Source organism: Ambystoma mexicanum, chromosome 5p (assembly GCF_040938575.1).
Source record: "Ambystoma mexicanum isolate Mex_15411 chromosome 5p, UKY_AmexF1_1, whole genome shotgun sequence".
Taxonomy (NCBI): domain Eukaryota; kingdom Metazoa; phylum Chordata; class Amphibia; order Caudata; family Ambystomatidae; genus Ambystoma; species Ambystoma mexicanum.
This window is the reverse complement of record NC_090930.1, coordinates 1,115,562,310-1,115,587,258: the sequence shown is the minus strand read 5'-3', so window position 1 is coordinate 1,115,587,258 and position 24,949 is coordinate 1,115,562,310. Positions and strand designations below refer to the sequence as shown.

The following is a 24,949-nucleotide window of genomic DNA, read 5'->3' as shown; positions in this document are numbered from 1 at the left end:
AGCGTCGCGCTATTGGCGCACACTAATTGCGCCGAAAATTCCCCATTGGCGGAATGGGGAATTACAGTTACCGCCCAACCCTTGAGCAAGTGCTAATAGCACTGGACCGGTTGGCGGTAACGCTATTAGCGTGGGCGGTAACCCCACGGTAATAGCGCAGGTTTATCGCCCGACTCGTGATGTGGCCCAAAGAATAAGAATTGGTGCGAATCTAATTGGTCCTGCGACAGTTTAAGCAAAACCCATTGCACAATCGAAAGTCTTCGGTTTTTGATCGAAAGGGATCTGTGTCCGAACGAGGGGGATCCGTGGTCCGAGCCCTAACAAGTGAGACCAATTGCGAACCTGTGAATGTGAAAATACTGTTAAGAAAGGAACTTTTGTTATTTCTTTGTAATGTCATGCCCTCTGCAATAAGAGAATGTCATTAGCACAGACTTTGGAAGAAGGCGTTGATACCTTTGCTTTGAACTGTTTTATTGTGGCCAAGAAGCCAGAGTGCGTGTGAGGCTCAAACGTGTCGCCTTGTCCCATGCTGAAAATGTGGGGAGGGAAGCCAACTGCTCAACTATCCTGACATATTATTTCTTAAATACTTTTCTTTTGCCGACATTGTTGTCCCACACATTTTGTTTTTAGAAGGAAGGCTGGGCATTAGTATTGACCATTTTATTTTGACAGGCGCAACTAGGACAGCATTATTATTTGATGGTCGTAGCTTCCTCGCATCCTTAGATTTAGGTTTAGATAGGCGTTAAACCAACCCATTGAAGTTCAATAAACACTCTTGAACTGTGATCACTTGTGTCTGTCTTCACTGTTTGATACCATGCATTCCTTACATTCATCATCACAGACTGATTTTGACCTGTTTTGACAGAGGTATTGTTATGTTTAAAATAGGGTAGGCTTTGAGAACTCACAATATTTTTAAGCAATGCGCAGAAAAGTTGAATGATTTGCTAAGGATTATACACTTTGGTAAAGCAGTGTGCTACAAGCCCCTTGTTTTATGGCCAGTCTCTTGGTGACTGTTGTGATACATTGCACAACCCCAACTAATCGCATTTAAGTAGCACAGAAAAGGAAAAAAAATGACCGGCTGAAAGAATAACATATGCCCAGGTACTTTTGCTCCCATAGCAAAAATCAAAAGCTGGCGCCCATGAATATGCATGCAGTAAGTGAAATATCAAATGTAGTTCAATTGACCTTCTCCTTAGAACAAAGTGCGCAAGACAAAATAGCGTTGGACTTACAGCAGAAAAATAACCCGGGGGAGGAAATGTTCCAATAAATATGCTGGCAAATTAAAGAAAAAGGTGCTCACCTTTTGAACCCAGCAATCTGTAGTGAAATATTCCCAGCAAAACAAAATCCCAATACGATACAAGTGCTTGTGGTCTTGTGGGTAAGCGTCTGCACTGGGACCATAACAACATGAGTAAAATCCTGGAAGCCAAATACTTGCGCAAGCTTGCCAACCTCATAAAACCCCTATGTGGTTGCGTCCGCTCTCTGAAAATAAGTTACCCTGTTCGCCCACGTATCCTTTACTTGTGCCCTGAAAAGCAGCCCCAATATGGGTAAAATATCTGCACCAGAGTACAGGATTGCAACTTCTCTCGCCACATCCTGGGCAAATACTTATGAAGTACTTGCCCTCTCTCCATTTCCCCTCCTCACCCACATGTCTGGCTTTCAACTATACTCTGCTTTATAAAGATAACTTGAAAAGTACACATACCATAGTGTCACTCAATTATATAAATCCTTAAAGAACTGTGTGGAAAAAGTGTACAATTGTGGCATTATTCCCTGATTTTGACCGGGAGACTAAATACCAGAATGCAATTCAACAAAAGGCAATAAAATAGTCTCTCAGAGAGTACTTGGAACATAGATCTAAAACCAAATTGGGCATATTTTAGATCTATAAAAATAGAAATGTTATTTACTTTGCCTTGCACGTGCAAGCTGGATTTGCAATTCTCCATGTATTAGAAGCTCCTTATGACCTTTAGAGTGCAATACTTTCAAGGACAGACAGTAGCATGGTTTAGTAAAAATAATAATGCGAATGCTGTGCGTTTTCTTAGTGTTATGAGATATTTAAAGCACACGGCATCCAGGACTGTGGACTATCTCTTTAACTAATAAGAGGTTCAATATGTAATGTTATGGAAGAAAGCATTATACCACTACCATCACCACCATAGTGGCATGCAGCATTGTAGCTTACACAAATAGTGGAGTATTGGGGCCAGACTGGGGTATGTGGCGGAAAGGAAATGGGAAAAGGTTGAATGGATACATAAAGTGGGAGTAGGCTAGAAACAAGTAGACAAACAAATGGAAAGATACAAGGGGGCTGACGGTGAGGGTGAATGTGTGTGCTATCTTTAACACTGTTTCCAATTGGTGCCTTAATGAGAAACACAAGACTGTACAATTTTATCAAAATCTAAAATTAAACATTCTTGTTATTTCTGCTCATTGTGTTCGAGGTGCAACCAGATGTGCATAAAACTGATATAGAGCTTGTCTGGATACACTGCAAGGGAAGCATATCTATTTGAACAAAATCAATGCAAACACAACTTATCTGGTCCTATATAACGGGTCAGACATCCTGGCAAAATGTTGGTTTTATCCACCAAATTGATACAAATTTATCGCCGAGCAGCCAGACTCCAGCACACACTGAACACTTAATCATGGTATCTCTTTAGGTAAAGAGTCCTGAGGCTTGTTTGAACATACCAAACAGACTGCTACCAGTAATGATACTGTATTGCTGTGATCTTAAAGGCTTGATTGGTGTCATCTGATGTAGTAAAAGAGGGGCTCCTGGCACTTCCCAGATCTCTACAGGTGCTTAAGACTATGCATACACAACTGATCAGGGTGAAACCGGTTTCACAAAAAACACACACAATTATATTAGCTAAAACAGATATCTTATTATAAATAACATAAATGTGACAAAAAAATCGCCACAGGCTGAGGACCCGCCAACACAGGCCAGTGGAGCAGAGAAACCTCCAGCCAGCACTGCGCGGTCCCGATAAACTGTTTGGGGTACTACGAGCATTCGAATCAAAAGGACTACGTGGCACTCATTTGTCCACCTTCCATTAGACCGTGCAAACGAAATGCAAGCATGAGTCACACCACAGAAAAAGAATCCGGCAAACAATTCCCAGTCCTGATGAAGGCCGTCTAAAACAATAGCTTGTCCACTTGCTAGAGGCAAAACACAGACGTGTCGACTGTTTATGATCACTGGTGTCCATAGATACCGGACACAGATTTTTCTACTGTTTAGCTCTGCACCTATGTCAAACCCGACATAACCAAGATGGCACTCTGATAATGGAGTTAAAGGGAGAGAAAAAGGCAGAGCAGGAGAATAAAACAGTTTCCCACACTTTTAGGAATTCAGAGCAAGGGGAGAAAGGCAGGTTATACTGTAGAGCCAAAGGTCATAGGCCAGGCCCACTTTAAATGGAGCAAAGCGAAATGTGCCCAGGATCACACAGTTTAAAGTGCACTGAAAGTCTTTGCAGAGTGTTCAAAAGAGGTTGGGGGAGAGTCAAAAGATATAGTTAGAAGGCCTGTAGCCAACCCAGTTTACAAGCCAAGGATTTAAGGGTCACCTTTAGCAATCTGTAGAAAGGGAGGCCAGGGAGGACACAGTACCTTAATGAGAAAGGAAGCTCCAGCGGGGGCAGTTGTTCGTGGCAGTGGTGGAGGTTCGTGGTTCCGACCAGGGGAAGAGCAGATCTCGTGGAGGAGGGAACGGAGAGTCGTTGCACTGCACAGGGATGAAACCAGCCGCGGAGTTCCCGATTAAAAGGTGCAGTCCTTTTATTCACGGTCAAAAGTGGTGAGCTTCGCTATCCGGCCGCCGGGGTGCTTGGCATGGGCGATTCGACCAAGAGACGTCTTTGGAAGGCGAAAAGGTTGAACTGGTTGATCCCACCAGCTCAGGGGAAGAAGACTAGTCCAGCAGAAGATCTCTTGTCGTCGGGAAAGTGGTGAGGTAGTTGCAGCAGGGCTTCACCAGTGGTGTCGTCGTTGCAGATGGCTCAGCTTCTTCCCTCTTCGGATTCTTAGGTCCTGTGGCGACTTCTGACGTTTCAGTCCCAAAGGCCCTGCCTTTATGCAGAAAAACCCCCATTCATCAGCCTAGCTGTCAATCACACATGCTAAGTGGTGAGCAGGGCGGCTCACCACTGGGCCAATCAGAGTAGAGTGCGACTTGGGTTGCTAAGGCAACGCAGTCCAGGGTGCCAATTCCCCCCTCCACCCTACCTGTGGAACCCAGACAGAATGGCACCATTTGGAGGGCTTCTATGGAGAAGCCTGCCAAAATAGTGGAACAAAGGGCTCGACCTTGGTCAGAGTTACAGAGACGGACACAAACGCCATTTAAGAAAAGAGTTCTGGCAAAAAGACCCAACCGGTGATTTGATATTAAATAAATAAACCAGCGGTATCTTTAACATTGCACCAAAAAGTGGTGCGTTTAAAATCAATGGGAAAATCCCATAGAGAATATTCCGGTGGAATATTTTGCGTGGTAACCACTGCCACCAGCCAGAAAACTCGATGAGGGGGGACGGGATAGTGCCCCCTCGAAAACAGACCCAGGGGCAATCAAATTACCCCTTACCAGTACTTCCACAATATGATGGTTTGTACTGGTTCGGTTCACAATTTTAGACTAGTAAAGCCAATCGTGACTTTACATGCCCTGGGAGACAGTAGTCAGTCCCAGGGTATGGAGTCTATGTTTGGGGGTCACTGTGACACCCCTGTGGTACTGCATTGAGGGTGCTGTGTAGCACACATACAGAAAAACAGATGATACCCTAGGGGGTAAAAAGAAACCCCATGGCCCATAAGCACATAACAAGTCAAAGGCATGCCTCAAATCATGCCTAAGAGTGGGAGTAAGAGAGTCTCACTCTTAGCAGGAGAAAAAAACAAACCCCAAAAATCCAGCAAAGCTGCTGGGGGACTCACTAGGTTTGGGAAATTAACCTTATAAGAGAATTCTCCCTAACAGCCACCTTTAGTGGGTACCATTTATCTATGTAATTGCAAAGTGATGTATTTGTTTTTTTCTTTATAGGGAATGTATTGGGTTCTTTCATCTGTGGCGATGTTGTTGCATTTATGTAATTTGTAATAAGATGTCTATCTTTTAGATAATATAATTGTGTGTTTTTTGTGAAACCGGGTTCTCCCTGATCAATTATACATAATCTGATGTTGTAGCACAGACATTTTACAGAATGAGCCACAAGAAAGGATCACCAAATTCTTTCCCTGAGATTACTGTTTGTCCATACTCAGGTATAGAGGCTTCTTTGTGAAGAACCTACTGAGTGAATGGGCAGGCTAAAAAGATCTCATTCCCAACTGCAATTCGATAAGACATTCAACCATTATTGGATCCAGTTTGCAAATAATTCTGATCCCTTTATGGTATAGTTTTAGTGCTTTAAAAGTGCTGCTGAAACACACAGGCTGAACATACCGATCTCGAAGTGTTCTTGTTTTCGCTTGTAGGGCATCAATCTCCCACATGGATCTGCCATTCCCAGCACACCTGTGGCCCCACACTTCAATTGCGAGCGCACCATCGGAAATGAACTCCAGAAATTCCTCTGTAACATGTACTACATAGTCCTATATGGAGAGGAAATGAAAACACACACAGTGGTGGCTATGTGTTTATACACGAAAAACATACTGAAAGGGGAGGTATATATCCCTACAAAGTGTGTATTATCAACATTCTACCTGGATCAAATGGCACTAAATAAATGGTGAGGCAGTGGAATGAGCTGAACTCTGCTCCAATACAATGTACATGTTATATTAGTGTAACTTCAACCATGGCCTAAATAACATGCAACACAAAATAACAGTATTCAGAGTTCCATATTCCATCTCAACTTTCCTTAGTAGCAGTCTTTAACATGCTCTAGATTATGCTTACTTACTATGTGACCTTTAAGATGTCTTGGACTGCAACTCCAGTGATACTTCACCTTCGGCTATGAAGGCTGGAGCTGATGGGAGTTGAAGTCTAAGCAGATTCCACAAGCCTAAGCCTCAGATATATATATATATATATATATATATATATATATATATATATATATATATATATATATATGATACATTACTCACCGTAATCGTATTTCTGATGCTTGTATCTGCTTAGATTCACATGCTGTGCATAGGCCGACATCTAGTGGAAGCTGCGGAGTATTACAGTTTGTTTTTCGAAACTCGAAAATGGCCGTCGACACAGGGCGTGCCAGTAATACTATCCCTAGTGTGACGTCCACTGCACCCATGATCCGTCACGCGTCTAAGACCCTCAGATTGTATTTTTTCTAACATGAGGTAGCATGAGGAGTAGCGCGAGTACAGATAATCCAAGCAGATAGATAGATAAGACTACAAGCATCCATGCGCCTTCTCTCAGGGTTGGTCGCATGTGAATCTAAGCAGATACAAGCATCAGAAATACGATTATGGTGAGTAATGTATCCCTTCTGAGGCCTGTGGAATCTGCTTAGATCACATGCTGTGCAGATTAGCGAGCAGTGTTAGAAGAAGGAGGTGGGATGTGAGAAGGGTCATGAGCAAATAAATGTCTTAGAACCGCTTGTCCCACTTGAGTATCTGTCTTGGAATGGGTGTCAATGCAGTAGTGCTGAGTAAAAGTGTGAATAGAGCTCCAAGCAGCTGCTTTGCAAATGGTGTCAAGAGGTAACATTTGCAATGAAAGCCAGAGTGGCTCCAGTACCTCTTGTAGAGTGGGCCCTCAGCATAAAAGGTAGTGTTTTATCTGAAAGGGAATAGCACAGTTGGCTACATCTGACTATCCACTTAGAGATGGCATTCTTAGAGACACGATCTCCCTCTATGCCTGGAGCTATGGAGACGAACAGTTGACCTGTCTTTCTTAGCGGCCTGGTCTTGTCTACATAGTAGAGGACTGCCCTCCTGACATCTAGTGTGTGAATTTTCACCTCAGCAGAGCTTTTGGGTTCCTAAAAGAAAGCCGGTAGCTCAATGGACTGGTTAACATGCAATTTGGAAATGAACTTAGGTGAGAGCCTAGGGGGAGTGCGTAAAACCAGTTTATCCTTATGAACAGTAAAGAAAAGATCCTGCACTGACAGAGCCTGAATTTCACTGACCCTTCTTATGGATGTGATGGCTACTAAGAAGGCAATTTTATAAGTCAAGTGTTTGAGACTGGATTTGTGCATGGGCTCAAAGGGGGGTTCCATGAGTTTAGCAAGTACCATATTAAGGTCCCAACCTGGTGGTGGGTTAGAAATTGGAGGGCGGAGTCTCTTCACTCCTTCCATGAATGATTTGACAACTGGCACTTTCCACCATGATACCTTGTTATAGGAAGTGGTGTAGGCTGATAAAGCTGCCAGGTGCACTTTAAGTGAGTTAAACACTAACCCTGCATCCAATAGGTGGAGCATATAAGTGACGACATTAGAAGGAGTACAATCAACTGGGTTGATTTGCTTATTCTGGTACCAAATAACGAATCGTTTCCATTTGTCATAGTAACAGTGCCTTGTGTTAGGTTTTCTTGACTCTTTCAAGATATCCATACATCTCTGGGGAAAATTGAGATGTCCGAACTCTATGACTTATGATATGATATGATATGGCATTTGTAACGTGCCAATACACAAGTGTTTCAAGGCGCCACGAGTCAGGGAGGGGGTAAAAAAGGGGAGACAGACAACGATCCTACTAGGCCAGGTGTCATTCAGATCGCGCAAGTGCAAGGGTAGAGGGGAAGGGAAAAGTGCAAGGGGGAAAGGGGAGAGGGAAAAAGTGCGGTACAGGGTTAGAATACAAGATAAATAATAAGGGCCAGCTGGTGGCATGTGCAAGGTACGAACAGACAAGTGCTGGGAAGGGGGGCTATAGGGATACAGAGACAGTCCCGCAGTGCAGGGGTTGCCAGGGGGCAGTGCAGGGGAGAGTGGCTGGGCCAAGGACCGAGATTGGTGAGTGGCCCAGTTGCAGATTCAGTAATTTTGTAGGGGAGAGGGGGAGAGAAAGCAGAAGCAAAGAGGAAGGTTTTGAGGTGCTTCCGGAACCGGAGATGGTTCTCCTCAAGTTTCAGGGAGGCAGGAAGGCTGTTCCAGAGGGAGGCCCCTGCTGCGGAGAGAGATCTACCCCCAACTTGTTGCTTGGAGAAGCGGCTGACCCGGAGGGAGTTGGAGGCGGATGAACAAAGTGCTCGAGAAGGAAGATATTTAGGAAGAGAGAGTTGAAGGTATTTTGGCCGCAGGCCCCAGAAGGCCTTGTGGACAATGCAGAGGGTTTTGAACTTAATCTTCGCAGCCACTGGGAGCTAGTGTAGCGATTTCAGTCCTGGAGAGATACGGTCCCTGGGCTTGAGGCCAAGGACAAGTCTCGCAGTCCTGTTCTGGATGAGTTGCAGAGGGCGGAGAGTAGAGGCAGGCAGATTTGGATAGAGGCTGTTACAGTAGTCCAGCTTCAAGAGAACCAGGGCTCTGGAGACAGTGAGCTTCTGGGGGAAGGAGAGGAAAGGAAGGATACCTCTGAGGAGGTGTAGCTGGTAGTGTGACTTCTTAGAGACGTCAGATATGTGAGGAGAGAAGGAGAGTGTGAAGTCGAAGATGACCCCAAGGTTTTTTGCCTTGCAGGTAGGAGCAGGAAGAGGGCCAAGAGAGGCCAGCCAGAGAGCTGCAGGGAAGGAGGGAGTGGGTGTGCCGATGAGTAGAATCTCAGTCTTACTGGCATTAAGGCAGAGGTCATTGGCAGCACACCATTCCGGGATAGCAGAAAGACAGTCAGAGATGAGGGAAGGAGAAGAGGAGGACGAGGGTAGCCTGAAAATGAGCTGGGCATCATCCGCGTAGCACTGAAAGTTGGGGCAGAGAGCAGCGATGCGGTGGGCAAGGAGTGCCAGATACTGGTTGAACAGCCAGGGAGAGAGGTTAGATCCATGGGGGACACCACAGGTAGAGGAAAAGATGTCAGAGAGGAAGGACCCCAGTTGGACTTCAGGAGCCATGCTGCCAAGTTCATTGAGTTAGGCTGAGGATGCACTGTTAGGCCCTCATGCTGGGAGAGTAGGTTGTACCGGCACGGGAGTCTGATAGGGTCGCACACCGCTAATTTGCATAGGTGCAGGTACCATGGTTGTCTCGCCCACATAGGAGCAACTAGGATGAGCGTCATCGGTTCCCTGTGGATCTTGTTGACCACCTTCCTCATCAGAGGGGTTGGTGGAAAAGCGTAGGCAAACATCCCTGACCAATTCATGCATAGGGCGTTCCCGTTGGAGCCTGGCTGGGGGAACCTGAATGCGAAGTCTGGGCATTGCCTGTTTTCGCTTGTGGCAAATAGGTCTATAGTGGGGAAACCCCACTGAGAGAAGAGGTCTTCTACGACTTCTTTGTGTATTGTCCACTCGTGTTCTTCTGGAAGGGGATCCCTGCTCAGAGCATCTGCTAGCGAGTTGAGATCCCCTGGAACATGTTGGGATGACAGGTAGATCTTCTGTTTGATTGCCCATCTCCAAATTCTCTGTGCAAGCTTGGGCAGATTTGGCGAATGAGTGCCCCCTTGTTTGTTTAAGTAAAACATCGCTGTCGTGCTGTCTGTTAGGATCTGCACCGACAGGTTGGATAGGAGGGGTTCGAATGCCCGAAGTGCTCTGAAGACTGCCAAAAGTTCTAGCAGATTGATGTGGTTCTGAGCCACTGTGTGAGACCAGAGACCCTGAGCTGTATGGTGCAGGTAGTGGGCTCCCCACCCTGCTAGGGAGGCATCTGTTGTGACAACGGCCTGTATCTCTTGAACGTAGAAGGGTTTCTCTTTGTAGGATTCTCTCTTGTCCACCAGGGAAGACTCTGTACTAGTGTTGGCGAAACAACCACTAGATTGTCCCATTGACCACTTGCTTGAGACTACTGTTTCGCCAACCATTCCTGCATGGGTCGCATGCGCAGGCGCGCGTGGGGAACCAGGTAAATGCAAGATGCCATCATGCCTAGCAAACGCATCGCTTTGCGCACCCTTATTTGGCGACCGGCCTGATATTGAGGAATTTGCATCAACTGATTTCAAATTCTTTCCTCTGATGGAAAGGCTAACCCCTCTTGAGTGTTTAGGACAGCTCCTAGGAACTGTTTTGAGGTGCTTGGCACCAGGCTTGATTTTTTCTCGTAGATTGAGAAGCCCAATAAGAGGAGGTTGACTGTTCTTTGAATGTTTATTCTGCAAATTAAGGGGGTTTCCCCTGTGATGAGCCAGTCGTCCAGGTAAGGGTACACTGGGATTGCCTCCCTGCATAGGTGCGCCGCCACCACCGCCAGTTCCTTGGTGAATACCCTTGGAGCTGAGGCTATACCGAAGGGCAGCACCTTGAACTGGTAGTGCTGGTTGTCTATTTTGAAACGCAAGAATCTTCTGTGCGCTGGGAACATCGAAATATGAAAATAGGCATCTTTCATATCCAATGTTGCCATGTAATCCCCCTTTTTTAGTGGGAGGATTACCTCTTGGAGTGTAGTCATGCAGAATTTTTGTGGCTTGACATACTTTTTTGCAGGGCGCAAATCTAATACTGGGCTCATTGTTAGATCGTTTTTTGGCACAAGGAAGTAGGTTGAATAAATACCCCTGTTTACCTGGTTGCCCGGGACGAGTTTTATGGCGTCTTTGCAAGTAGAATGGCGATCTCCTCGAGAAGGATTTTCAGGTACTCCAACGAGTGCACCTTCTGTCTTGGGGGATGGTCGAGGGGGCACTCTAGTAGTTCTATACAGTATCCTGCGGACACTGTGGACAGCACCCATCTGTCCGAAGTAATCCCCTCCCATGCGTGGGTGAAGGTGGAGATGTGCCCCCCCCCCTACTGGGGATGCAAGGGAGGGGACCTGAAGTGGAATGTCACTGTTTACTGGGTGGCGTACCACCTCTGGCGGGGATGCCTCCACCCCTAGTGCGGCCTCTGCGCTGCCCTCTGTGTAAGGCTTGTGATGCTTGGAACTGATTGTTGCCCCATGAGGTTCCTTGATTTTGATAGTAGTTCGAACCCCTCTGGGAGCTTTGGCCTTGAAAGCGACGAAAATTAGAGTTTCCCCTCTGTCCTGAGGGTTTATTTTTAAGTTGTACAAGAGATTTTAGGGTCTCATATTCATCCTTAGCTGTCTTTAAGGCTTCCTCCACTGCCTTGCCGAATAGTACGTCCGGCTCTACCGGCATGTCTGTAAGGGTGGCTTGGGTCTCTGGTTTGAACCCTGACTTTAACCATGCGTGACACTTTATCACAGTGCCTTCTGCGATTAGTATTCCAGCATTATCTGCTGCATCAAAGTTCGTTTTCAGAATGCATCCCGATACCGACCTTCCATCTGCTGCCAGCTGACCCAACTGGCTCTTTAGTGGTTCAGGTGCGGAGGATACCAAAGCAGCTACCTGTTCCCACTGGTGGCAATTATAGCTTGCCAAAACAGTTGTGCTGTTTGCAATTGGTGCCTGATAGGCAGAAGTGGTGGCAACTTTCCTGCCGAGAGTATATAGTCTCTTGCTCTCTTTATCGGGAGGTGCTTCCGAAGAAGCAAGAGGTGTACCCGCCCTTTTTCTGGTGGATGTTACTACCAGGGAGTCGGGTTTTAATTGGCCCCTAAAGTGAAGGTGCAGCACGTAATAATTTTTCAATTCGTGGATTAACCGCACTAGTAAGATTAGGAGTTACCAGTGAGGGGTCAATTCTACGCTGGACAGACTTTAATATAGGGATAGCCTGAGCAATGGCTCTTTTGTCACCCAGGATCTCTTCTGCAAAATCCCTGTCCTCTTGAACACCTTGTGTATCAATTTGAAAATGGGCTGCTGCCTTGGCCAGTACCTTGTTGATGAGTGGTTGATTATCTACCGGTGAGTTATGCACCGGGGGTTCTTTAGGAATTGGGGAGTCAAGAATGTAGGCTTCAGCCTCATCCTCCTCCTCCTCCTGGTCCTCATCATTCCCTGGTCTTCCATAATTCGTGGGTGTGTTTCATCACAGTATGACTCGGGATGGTAAGATTCAATGACCAAAGGGTCTTTGACCAAATCCTGCACCTGGGCATCAGAGCAGGGTTTTTTATTAGGGGGTTGAGAATCCTTGGACCCCAAAGGGGCCGAGGTAGCTGGTGTGTTGGTATAACTATGAAAATAATTATTTTCTTTTTCATAGAAGTCTGCCATAAATGACATTCTTCTCATAACCCTGTCGATATCAGCTGAGCTCCATTCCTTGGAGCTAGGGATAACTACAACCTCTTCTGTTTCTTCTTCCATACCCATGTCGTGAGCAGTGGGTGGGGTGATTTTCCCCTTAGTGGGAGGGTTAGGGACCTTAGATTTTCCTACTGATTTAGGGGCCTTTTGTTTTTCTTTATGAACATAGTGTTCTGAAGGCTTCTTGTGTTGTTTCTCCCCCTTCCCATGACTAGAGGAATGTATCCCAGTGCTTTTCGGGGCCTTCGAGGAACCCGACGTCTTACGTCGAGATTCGGAGTTGGTATCTGACACCTTGCGTCGAGATTTGGAGGTCTTGGAGGAAGGGCGTTGAATCTCAGGAGTAGATGTTACGCATCCTGACTGGGGATAGTGGTCCGAATCGCCTTCCAATGATCGGGCCTCCGGGAGTATTGGGAGTGTGACACCTTTTCCAACCGCGGATGGTTGGTCTTGGTCATGTGGCGATCTCGAACGAGAACGTCCAGAGGACACAGAATCGTTGGACCGCTCTCGCGGTGTCTTCCGCTGCCGATTGCTCGACACGCGTGTCGAATCGCGGCCGGGGCTGATGTGCTTAGTGGAAGTGTTGTGTGTTGCGCTAATGCCGCCAGGTGCTGTCCCCATAACTGAGCTGCTGGCCAGTCCTCCGGGGTTGGTGGCTTGCACGTGGGTGTCTGAAATCACCCTTCTGCCCTCGCCGTCCGAAACGGCGGCGTCGCTGCCATCGCTAAAAGACCCTTCGGCGTCCCTGGCCTCCCGTTGCCTGGCATAGTGGGCCAGCGTTTAGTGGAGCGGTCCTTAAGTATTTTTGGCTTGAAGAGCTTGCAAGCTCGACAGGTAGCCTCGGGAGGGTCTCTGTGGGAGACACAAATTGCACATATTGTGCTCATCTACCCTGGGGAACTTCCTGTTACACTTAGGGCAGAATTTGAAAGGAGTACTCTCCATATGTATCAATTTGGCAGGCCCGTCGTGGAGTTTCGACAGCTGGTTTCCTCGATCTTCACCGGCGTCGATCTTCAGTGTAGGGTGGAAAGAAGAGGGAGGTTTTAACAATAATTGTAGTATAATTAGCAAATGCCAAGGGAACTCCGCAACATGCGTCCGACTGGTATGGCAGAAAAAAACAAACAATCCGAGGGTCCTAAATGCGTGAGGCATCATGGGTACAGTGGACATCACACTAGGGATAGTATTACTGGCACGCCCTAGTTCGATGCCCCTTTTTCGAGTTTTGTAAAACAAACTGTAATACTCTGCAGCTTCCACTAGATGTCGACCTATGCACAGCATGTGCTCTAAGCAGATTCCACAAGCCTCAGAAATATACATATATATACACACACAAACGCGTTTAAAAACATTTTACTTGTTATATTGTAAGAGATTTAGCAGTAGCCTGCTCCTGAAAATTGTAAAAGCAATTTCTACATGTTTTAAGAGCAAAAACCATCTAGGTCACAGTTTTGGATTAAAAATGTATCATCTTTACTTTAGACTGAGCAAATTTCACAGTGAATTGGGCCTCCTTGCTCCAAGGGGAAGGCATGTCTGGGTTCACCATGGGTGGTGCTACCGTCGGCTCACACTGGTCCCAAAACGTGTACTGGCAGAAGACAAAGTTGGAGAGATTCAATGGCAGTCCTGTGGCTTCTTTTATTTTCACCTGAAAAAATAGAGGGAATGGTAAAAATCCTGGCACAATGTGAACATTACATTCTCTAGTTCTTATATTTTATTAAAATCTTCCACATAATCACCAGAAAGAAAGTAGTTTGCAACATTTCCTCACAATTCTGTATGTCCAGACAGATTGTTTTCCAAGTTGGCAACAAACTGTAAAGTTTTGCCCAACCAAAAATGAAACCGTTTTCAAACTATTTTTAGTACTGTTATGAGCAGGTATTAAGATCTCTATATTATCACCAATTGCGCATGATGTTTCAATACATATTGTACCCTCCTAGTTTCATAGTAAAACATGTAAGAGCATAGGATTTCACAAGGAAGGTTTTCAGAAACCATATAGAAACCCACCACCAAGACTTGTTAAATATTTAATAAAATCAAAGCTAGCCAAAAGTAAGAAAATCAGATAACCACTCATATAGTTGGAAAAAGTACTGGTGTTGCTGGGAGATGCAAGAATTACAACTGAAAATTTAAAAAACTGACAGCTTGCACAAGTCAGAAATATAAATGGATGTAACCCACTTTATAAGCTGTAACGAGCAGGGAGTTGTGGAGGAGGGGAAGGGTTGGTCATTTATTGATGAACTGACATTACTCAGTAACTGGTTCATAATAAAATCAATGGGGAAATGAATGAAAAAATGAAAACAATGAAAGACAAGTGCAGAGGAATCTTGCTCTGGAAATAAGTCTAAACTAAAGCAATCAGAGAATGTTATGTCTCAATCAACAATCTCAGCAGGCAGAGTTTTATTGTTGCATTTTGGGGGAATAATCGAGAAATTCTAGAGACAAGGGTAAAAAAAAAAGATGTGAGGTTTTATACTTTCAACTCAGGGCATATAGGAGGTTCCTTTGTGAGTTTAGTGACCCCCTCACCCTCCGTCGCCCAAAAGACATCAACACCATAAGAGTTGGACTAAATTCTGGCATGAATGACACCGGCAAAGGTCATCATTCTGGATCACACTGGTCACAACCGAGAGAGAACAAGAAAATGGCATTTGTGCCACAAAGCGAAAGGGCCTGTGTGTCTCATTTAACAATTCTCTTGACAAGTCCTGTACTGCTGTGAAAAACTGGCTTCAGAATTAAGATGAAGACGCTAGAAACTAAGACGTGGCAATGATTTACCCACACCTGACAAGGGAAGCTCCTTTGACTGTAAAATAACAAATGCAAGAGGGCAGCAACAGCGGGGAACTGGGAATAAAATACGCCATGCCCTCCGAATCCGTTATAGAACAGTGAATTCTCTTGTACTTCTTGCACTTATTCTGGATAGAATACGAAGCATTTCTTAGGTTGCAAGAGATCCACATCTGAACAACTGTACGCAAGCAAAATGGCCCAGCGCCGAAGCACATCCTCCATTCCCTAAATGTTAATGAAAGGTGTGAAAAAGCCCAGGTCATGAAGTGACTATCCTTGTTGAACTTATGGGGCTTGGTATGGAGCGGTTCCATGAGGAGTGTTGATGAGTTGATCAAGTCCATCATTCCCAAAAGGCAAAACCTGTCTTTTCATTGGTGTTATAACCATTGAATTACAAAAAATAAATGAACACTTTAAAAAATATAAGATGTCATTCTAATTTATAAATGAGAGTAAAACGATAAGATAGTGCAAATGAAGTATTATGCAATAAGAAAAATAAATAAATCACACAAGGGAATGGAAACAGAACTCCAGCAAGCATCCATTCACATCAGAAAATGAAGGGTTAAATAAATATCTTCTACTAGCCTCATGCTCAGAAAGGTGGGATGTCCAGAGCCGCTTACTGTGTTTTCATCTTGGGCATTTTACACGTTGTCATTTTAAACGTGTGGTTTGCACTGCGCCTTTTTCCCAATTTCTTTTTTTTAAATACTCACTGCAAAGAACTCTCTTACATTGAGTGGAAAGCTGCTACTACCTATCCGGCATTGCGAGCAGTCACAGGGCTCTTGCCGGCATCACCCCATCACCGTGCTTCCTGGAGGAGGCGGGGCCACATCTGACACGTGTTCTGATCATGTGATCCTGGGCTCCTTCATAACACAGAGGCTGCCACCCTTGCGGCATTAAGCCCGATAGGGGTAAAGGCCTGGAGGCTGTTGAGGGGCTGTTTGGCGCTGGTGGCGCGTAAATCGCGGAGACTGCAGAGGAATTACCTCTTTGATCCCTTCTGAGCGCCTACCTATTCTGTGTAGTGCGCACAGGCAATTCTGTGTGTTTTAGGCAGAGTCGTGCATTAAACCAGTCTGTGCTAACTCACGGCTAGCCTCGTTGCACCCGTTGCAATGACTGCCCAATCGGCCAGGGGGGCCCACAAACAAGGAGGAAAACGATTCAACGACGACGGATGAAGAATCCGTGGACAGCATTGAAGGCAGACGCGGCTTCGGACACCTTAAAGGTAAGCACTGCCTCATGGAAACGTGCGTCTAAAGTGCCACCTGAAATTGTCGATCTAATAGGAAAAAAGCAATCAGAGTCAGTCCTTGCATCCACTTCTGAGCCTTCTGCGATTCATCCCATACACGATTAATCTTTTCATGCTCTACCTACGAACACGTCATGCTCATTGGGAAGCAACGAGGTGTCAGAACAAGTAATAAATGACTGTCATTTGTCACCAGGAGAACTTGGAATTCCTCTTACCTCGTCAACTCTTGCCCTTACGAATCCTACGGCTTCTGCGCTACCTCCCGTGCTGCCCGCATTACCACTACAAGCTGACAGAGAAGGACACATTATACCCGACTCCTCCACTGATGGGGCAGTGGGGGTTGTGGGGTCCGAGGGGTCTGTGCCAGAGCTTGTGCCTAGGGAGGCCGATGCAAACGCTTCATCTGAAGCAGGTACCTTGTTAGACAAGGCCGTTCCACAAAATGCACCTTCACAAAGACCACTACTAACTCTTGACAACCTACTTTCGATTGGCCTAAATTTGTCACAAACATTTTCATTTAATAATACATCTCAGGTCACGTCGAACCAGATTACTTCAGAAACTGTTGACAATTTTTTTTCCCCTTTCAAACTTACGGACGCAGAAATAATGGAAGCTTCCCAAGACGAGGAGGGAAACAAATGTGTACTTGAACCTGATGAAATAATATTAACTTCGCTGTCTTCCGACACAGATCATGTGACTGCAAGAAACATCCCCGCAATTGTTGACTTGCCGCAGAGAGCTTTTCGGCTCCAACAAACAAAGGAACATATGAGGACAAATACCCTTCAGTCTTCCTATGGCTACATGAATGCAAATGGTAGTCAGCAACATACATTAGATCAACATAGTCGCATTCATGAGGACCATGCTGAATATCTTCACGGATCAGGTGATAATATGGGACGCGTTCAGACGGGGAAAATCAATAAAACTCGCCCGTCATCACACGACAAACGAAACTGCCGTGGAACAGGAGACAGTATCTCGAGCACATCTCACGCCAAAACTGGAGGGCAAACATCTAAAAAGGATTCCTCCAAAAAAAAAAAAAAAAAAAAAAAATATCGAGAAATGTGAAATCTAAGTTCACAACATCAGAACTTTCAAAGGAAATCCCTGTTACCACTCCGTGATTTCGTCGCTGGTAAGCGACCCACACCTGGAGACCTCAAATACTTCACATCTAGGTCTGTCAGACAAAACCAGCACCGAGTCAAAGCCAAGTTTGTCCTCAGCAGCTGCAATGCAGATCTATAATAATGTTTTGGCAGCTTCATCTGCGGCACTCCTTCCATTTTTGAAGATGTACGAGACACTTCACGGGGCTTACAAAGACCAGACGTCACTCAGAATAACTCTGAAAGAAAAGATGGCCAAATTCTACTTTGTGACACATTTCCTGCAACTACAGTTGACACAAGAAGCAGAACAAACAATAAGGTGGCAAGAGCGTCTAAGTGACCTCGCAGCACGTCATCACTGTCAGGACGATTCTTTATCCCACGGTCTGCTTGAAGCCGTAAAATGGATGAGACATTCTTCAGCCATGATGAACCCAAGCTTCGAACCAACAAATTTCCAAGTGCCCTCACAAACGACCAAAGATTCTCACAAATTGAAACCTCAAACACAGAATACAAATGCCAATGTTCCAACCTTGAATCATATTGATGCAGCTTGTTAATCTCCAGCTACGACCGTCCAAGTAGAAGCTAGAAATCAGGTTGTGCAACCTTCAGAGTCCATTCCTGCGTCACTTCTGAACAAACAAGCAATTTGTTTTAATCCAAAACTGACTTCTGAAATATCTGCTGCCTCATTTGGAATTTTCTAAGGACCGGCAAAATCGATAAAGGTTGCCAAGAGGCAAGTCCAAACATCCCAGCAACTGAAAGGCAGGCACTCGCTGCCTGGGAAAAAACTGCCAGACCCAAAAAACGTGTTCAACAATTAAAGTCACCAAAATTCATCAGAAACGTGACTCCCGACATTAGAGCTGGCTTATTCGGAAGAACAGAACAGCCAAAATCTGATGGCCAAAAAATTGTTCAAGAAGTTAACAATCCCAGTGGAGCAGGACGTCTCGTCGCTCCAGCAAGTAAGAGACAAAGAGTCGACTCTGACCACGAAAGTCTCATGAGTAAGTCATCAGGATCAGTAATTGACATATGCAATTTCTCTACTTACTCTGACTAAGTGACATCCGATCAGTCTATCATCCTCTCTATTGTCGCCACTGACGACACTCAGTGAGAATTCCAAAGTAGGTTAAATCCAAGAGCGGGGCAGGAGACAAATCATGAGAACAGGTCGACAAAGCCTGAGGACTGTTCAAATCTGCCTATATGGCTAAACCCAAAAAATCCACATCAGGAAAAAAAGCAGGTTCGCTACACTTCAAACGCCTCCTCATCTCGGAGATCTGGAGCAAGCTCCCCAAACTGCAAATTGAAACTACAAAATCTAAATCGGGAAGATCACGACCTGAACCTGAACCGCAAAAACGTATTGAAGTTATTTTCTTGCATTCCATCCCTTAGAACGATTTTGTCTGAGGATATACGAATAGTAGAGTACGCGACTGAAAGGTGTTGAGACCAGGTTCTGCTACATATATTCTCAGTTTCAGTTCGAAACACAATTCTGAACGCTTCAGAGGAATTGTTAATGTTTGGATTCGATATATCGGTGGAACCGACGAGCTTCAGGTCCGACATGCAGGTGTCCAATTCAAAGGACACCTTTAAAGGGACGCAAGATCAACGTCGCGCTGAGCTTCGTAGAGAAATGGCAATCACAGAAAGCTCACGCACAAACCGCAATTTTCCAGTGAAAAACGGCAATCACACTGACACCTCTGGTCGACGTTAGCCATCAGTCAACAGCAATAAGTGTACTCGTGAATTTATCTCATCGAACACCTGGGGTTTCACCCACTTATTCAACAAATTCGAGGCTGACCTGGAAAAGGTCTTTGTTATTTGTCTTCAGGAGACATGGTTATGCGAGCCCTTATCAAGGGATGGATACCTGACTATTAAATCCGGCAATAAAAAACGCAAAGGGGCGACCTTCTTCTGGCTTGATAATCATGATCAAAATAAACACCAGTTGGCGCCTCGTTGATTCTTCCAGTCCCAATCCATTTGTGCAAAGTGCACTGCTCCAAACCACCAATGAAGACCAGGAAACAAGGAAACACCTGCTTATTCTAAATAGTTACTGGAACCCGGCCAAAATAAGCATTAAAAAATTCATAGATTCAATAACAACTTGTATTGATCAGACACTGTTAAACTACAAGAATCTATCAATAATCTGTGCAGGCGATTTGAATTGTTCTTGGTTCAAATATGATCATGTAACCAATCAGTTCAAATTATTACCACATGATGAAGTAAAAAGTCGGGAGTCAAAATGGAGGCAGGCGCTACAGATTCGAAATTGCAACATGGTAAACGGACATGTTCCGGGCGATCAACCTCCCCAAAAAACTTGGTCATCATCAAATGCTCAATCAATAATTGACTACTTTTGGGTTTCACAAAGTCTTTTTGAAAGTGATTTGAGATTATCAGTAAGCCCCATGTCAAGTAGTGACCACAACCTTCTTCAGCTGGCCTGCACAGTGGAATGGACAACAGAGCCAAGAAAATATGATTCCGCAATTTCCGTAAACAGTGCCGGAAACCGGCTGAAGATTAATAGACCAATGATCGAGGAAATAAATCAGAGATTACGGCATAACACAGAACTGTCTGTAAATTATGCACCCTTACTCTTTGATTTTATTGCAGTAAAAGCTGCTGATCGAATAATGGGCTTTAAAAACAAACATCTCTCATCTTCAATCCTAACACAAGCAAAACAGGTGATGAGATGAGACATAAGATTCCTAAAGAAGTCTCGCAAATTTGCCAGCGACGTAATTGCAATCAAAAACGCAATACGTTCATGTCGCGCAAAATACCGCAATTGGTTGAAATCGCAAAAATCGATTATTGAACAAGACAAAGCAGAGTACCTGATGAAGCATCTAGTCCAAAAAAAATCCCGAGAAATCTGGGCAATTTTAAATGCAGGAAATTCGAAGCACCAGTCATCCCCATCAAATGAGATTGATGCAGACTCTTGGGAACAGCATTATGGTAACATCTTTCGCAAAGCACCTAAAGAGGACGCTAGTAATTCTATACAAGATCTGACATCTTGGAAACTCCAAATAACAGGGAAAGACATAAGAGCTGCCATACGATCCTTGAAAAACTCTCACGCAGCAGGCCAAGATTTAATATCAAATATGATGTTGAAAAAGAACGTGGGGGAATGGGCTATTTTCATGGAACTCCTGTTTGCCCGCGTGCTCACATCAGCAATGATACCTGATTCCTGGCAAGATGCGATCATTGTGCCGATTTACAAAAAGGGCAATCGGGCGGATCTGAACAACTATCGCCCGATTGCCCTGCTGGACACCATAGGTAAAATCTTTGCCTCTTTCTTACGTCAAAGGCTAGCTATGTGGTCTACATCAGAGAAAATCTTCGACATCCGGCAAACAGGTTTTTCAAAAGGCGTGGGGGTGGAGGTGAACCTGATGCTCCTAAACATTCTCAAATTAGAAAGCCAAAAGGCAAAGATTATTTCTCACTTTCATAGATCCGAGAGGAGCTTTTGACAGTGTTAATCGTAGCAAACTGGAAAAAATTGGAAAACTGGAATTGCCCTAGAAACCTCATTGAGCCAATCAGAGCACTACATACACAAACCACCGTCAGCATAAGACTAAACAACCAAGGCACCCTATCCAACCGGATACCAACAAACATAGGTGTGAAACAGGGATGCCCTTTAGCTACTGAACTCTTCAAATTGTTCATCTCCGACATCCCAGCTCATCGTAAAGATGTGCGATGTTTTCCACCAAAACTGAATAACATCGAAATAGGATGCATAATATACGCCAGCGAAGTGGTTCTCAGATAGGCCTGCAAAGCCAATTAACAAACCTTCATGACTATCTGCTTAAAAACGACCTGGAGCTAAACACTGAAAAAACCAAGATCATTATCATAGGCCAAAATTGTCCAAAAAGACAAAAAACATTCAAAAGGAAAATTGACGATAACTGTCTTGATACAGTAAATTCAATTAGATACTTGGGAATCATTTTTAATAATTCAGTTCATGAACATCACTGGAAGGTTGACATGGTCAATTGAATGACTCAATTTGGCATTCAGGGACATTTGTTGAACAGAAATTATGGCAAGTTCACTCTAGCACCGGTCTTGAATGTCAATGCCCAAAAAGTAGTCCCTGCAATCACTTTCGGATCAGAATCCGGTTGGAACATAGACGTTTCGTTCTGGCAAAAGTTGGAAGGAATCTTCTGGCGGCGTGTTTTGAAGCTTCCCACCTACATATCAATGACTCAAATCAGATATGAACTTTCACTAAATTCTCTACACTCTCATGTAATGTGGAAATCTTTAACAGTAATGCGAAAGATGAACCTGACTCCAACAGTTCCTGCTTTTCAAATCTTCTCTGTAATAAACGAAATAGGGCACTCAAAACTTTGATGAGTGGAAACAAATCATGCTGTCAATTTTAGCCACTGCTGATCTCACCTTGAATGATTTACAGATGAGACCACAATCAGCAAAAAAAAAGTTTGAACAATGGTGTTAGATTTCGAATAACGATTTATGTCTTTTGAAGCCGACCACCTTAGATGCTGGAATTGGGGAACACAAGCTAAACGTTACAAGCAACTACTTAAAAAACTGCCTGTCTCGACATCACCGTGAGCAGTTTTTAAAGTTTCGTCTATATTGCTGTAAGAACAAAAGACATGATGTGGAGCCGCCACTTTAAAGAAGTGAGAGATAACATATGCCGCTTCTGTCACTGTGAAATCGAAATTTCTGAACATCTCCTCACTAGATGCAAAGAAACCATTGCTAAACGGACGACGCATCTGGGAGGATATACTCCAGTGGTCTGTAATAGTAGAGACTGGTGGTCATATGCGGCAGCTGGACATTTTATAAAATTAAGCTGTGCCGTAGTTGATTACATGGACTCATTAAGACTCGACACAAACTTCAACTGAAACAAACATTGCATCCAGGACTTTCGAAGCGACGTTCATAGTTTCATGGAACCTTACTCCAGAGAACCTTTTTTGATACATATGGTTACATTGTAGCAAAAGTCTGATGTCTCAATGCTTGCATTGAAGTATGTCGGAATGGTGTTTCAATAATAATTAAAAAAAATAAAAAAATATGTGTTTATTTGAGGTAGGTGATCGGATTGTGGTGGGTGGCAGAGAGCGATGATGAGGTGGGTTAGATGGTGGTTTGGGGAACAACTATAAAAAAAGGAGAAAACGGTTGTAGTGTAAACTGCACATTTACAATTCACGCGATTAAAACACGTGGAACTGTCCAGAACAATGCTGACACCTGTATGGGCCTTATTACGAGTGGAGAGGTATTTCAGAGGTAAATCCTCTGAAATACCACCAAACGGATTTACAGTTACCATTAATTCGGTCCTGTGGATTTACCACAGGATTACAAGTGGTGGTAGGTGGTGCAAATATCCCCATTTTCTGGAGTCCATAGGACTCCAATGGGGATTTTTGGTGGGAATTACCACTGGTGGAATTACAAGTGGTAATTCCGCCAATGTTTTGGAAGAAAAGTGGAGGATTCACCCCCAACATCATACTGGAGGTAGATCCTCCACTGTTCCTCCAGCAATCAGCGGATTTACCACTTATTTTTCCACACGTGGAAATTCTGCTAAAACTTGTAATTTGGTGGTGTGGGGAAAATGGAGGTACCGGAATGACCTCCACGTTTTTTCCCACACCGCCAAACTCGTAATGAGGCCCATTGTGTCTTAAATGCACCTCACAATAGCAAGCACAATCAATACACAAGTACAAGTTTAAGAGAATGGAGGGGAAGAGTCGAAATTGAACAGGACAAAGCAGCAGAATTAGTAGGAAAGCAAAGAAGAAATCATTGGGTGGGTTAAAATACGGAGGAAATCCGGTCATGGGAAGATCCCTGTATCTCAGCAGAGTAGCGAGCCAGAGCAGTGTCTCACAGTGTCACATGCTGTGGTCTTGTATAGTACAAATGGAAGCAAAGAAGTCAGCCTCGAAGCCTTCAATTGGGAAAGTGGCTTTGAGATGGGATTCATCAATAAGCCGAGTCCAGACATTAGTCTGAGATTTAAAAGACTGGAAGGGTAAATGGATGGTTTCCTTAGACCAGAGCAGATTGGAGTATTTTGGGGATGGAGCTAAAAAGACAAAGATGTTCATAAGAGAAGCAAAAAAATTGTTTTGCACAAGACATAATTACTATAACTTTCATAAGCAAAAGGACACCATGTAAGTCAGATTGGAGACATTTGTACGTTAAATAGAATTTTCCTTTGCGGTTTAGTCCAGTTTTCTGTGTTTACATGCCGACCTCTGCAGAGCAAGGTTTGCTACAGGTCTTCTCAACACTTCTATTCTTGAATGACTAGGAGATAATTTGGGAACATGACTATTAGCTAAGAATTTTTTTGTGCAACTTTCCCTCCACAGTTTTCTATGGAACCCCATTCTTTATGCTCTATTTTTGATCCTGTCTTTACTTTATGAAGGGAAGTAAAGTCTTCAGCTTCACTACCCCTCCCTTTTGCTCATTTGTTGTGGGACAACTGATCAGTCCTTCAGACTATCAGTTGTGGGACACTTTGTCTCCCTTTTGTATTCCTGCATCTTACATTGTACACAGCACCTCACAGTGCAATGCAATGGAGATACTTTAGTATCCCCCCTAGCTTTACACATGTGACGTTTGGTTACTTTTATATGTGCCTACTGTGATGACTCCAGAGGAGTCATCACAGATTCCCTGGCGGTGACGACCTCCCATGTGGCCATGGGACGGCAGACGCTACCTGATCCTGACCCTGGGGCAGCTTTATGAGGGAGTATCACATGGAATGAGACAGCTACAGGGGAGATGTCATGACTTCACTGGACTAGATGCGGTATGTCACCCTATCCCATGAAGAAGACCCCCTTAAACCCAAGAAGCTTTCCTGTGAGGAACAGCCTCTGATGTCCCAGACCCTCACGGCATACTGTCAGATACGTGTTCCCTCTGGTAGGAGAAGTGAACCCTCTTCTTCATAATTATATGGCCAAACACACAACACAACACCAACTCACAATACTTAAACATAACACCTTTTTCTTCCAAAGTTCCATTATGTAAAGCCCGTAAAGAGAACTATTCAAATTTTTAACATCTATGTACTTCAACTCCCAGAATTCCCGAAGTACTAAGACCAAGAAGATGCAGGAATTTGAACCATGTACCACGACCTTGAACCACAATGTGCAGGCTATCTGTTTTTCCAAGGCACCAGTGCATGGGACATTTATACCAGGTAAATGCACTATTCGGG

General features: G+C 44.5%; 1 protein-coding gene across 5 annotated transcripts in view; it reads right to left on the bottom strand.

The window, feature by feature from the left end:
- Nucleotides 1-24,949, bottom strand: part of KIF13A (kinesin family member 13A) — a 2,203,773-nt gene that overhangs the window by 810,265 nt on the left and 1,368,559 nt on the right. For all 5 annotated transcript variants that reach the window (XM_069613597.1, XM_069613593.1, XM_069613596.1 and 2 more), the window contains 2 exons: nucleotides 13,820-13,993; nucleotides 5,549-5,700 (listed from right to left, as the gene is read on the bottom strand). In XM_069613597.1, coding sequence (XP_069469698.1) covers nucleotides 5,549-5,700; nucleotides 13,820-13,993 — 326 coding nt within the window. The remainder of the gene's footprint in view (nucleotides 1-5,548; nucleotides 5,701-13,819; nucleotides 13,994-24,949) is intronic.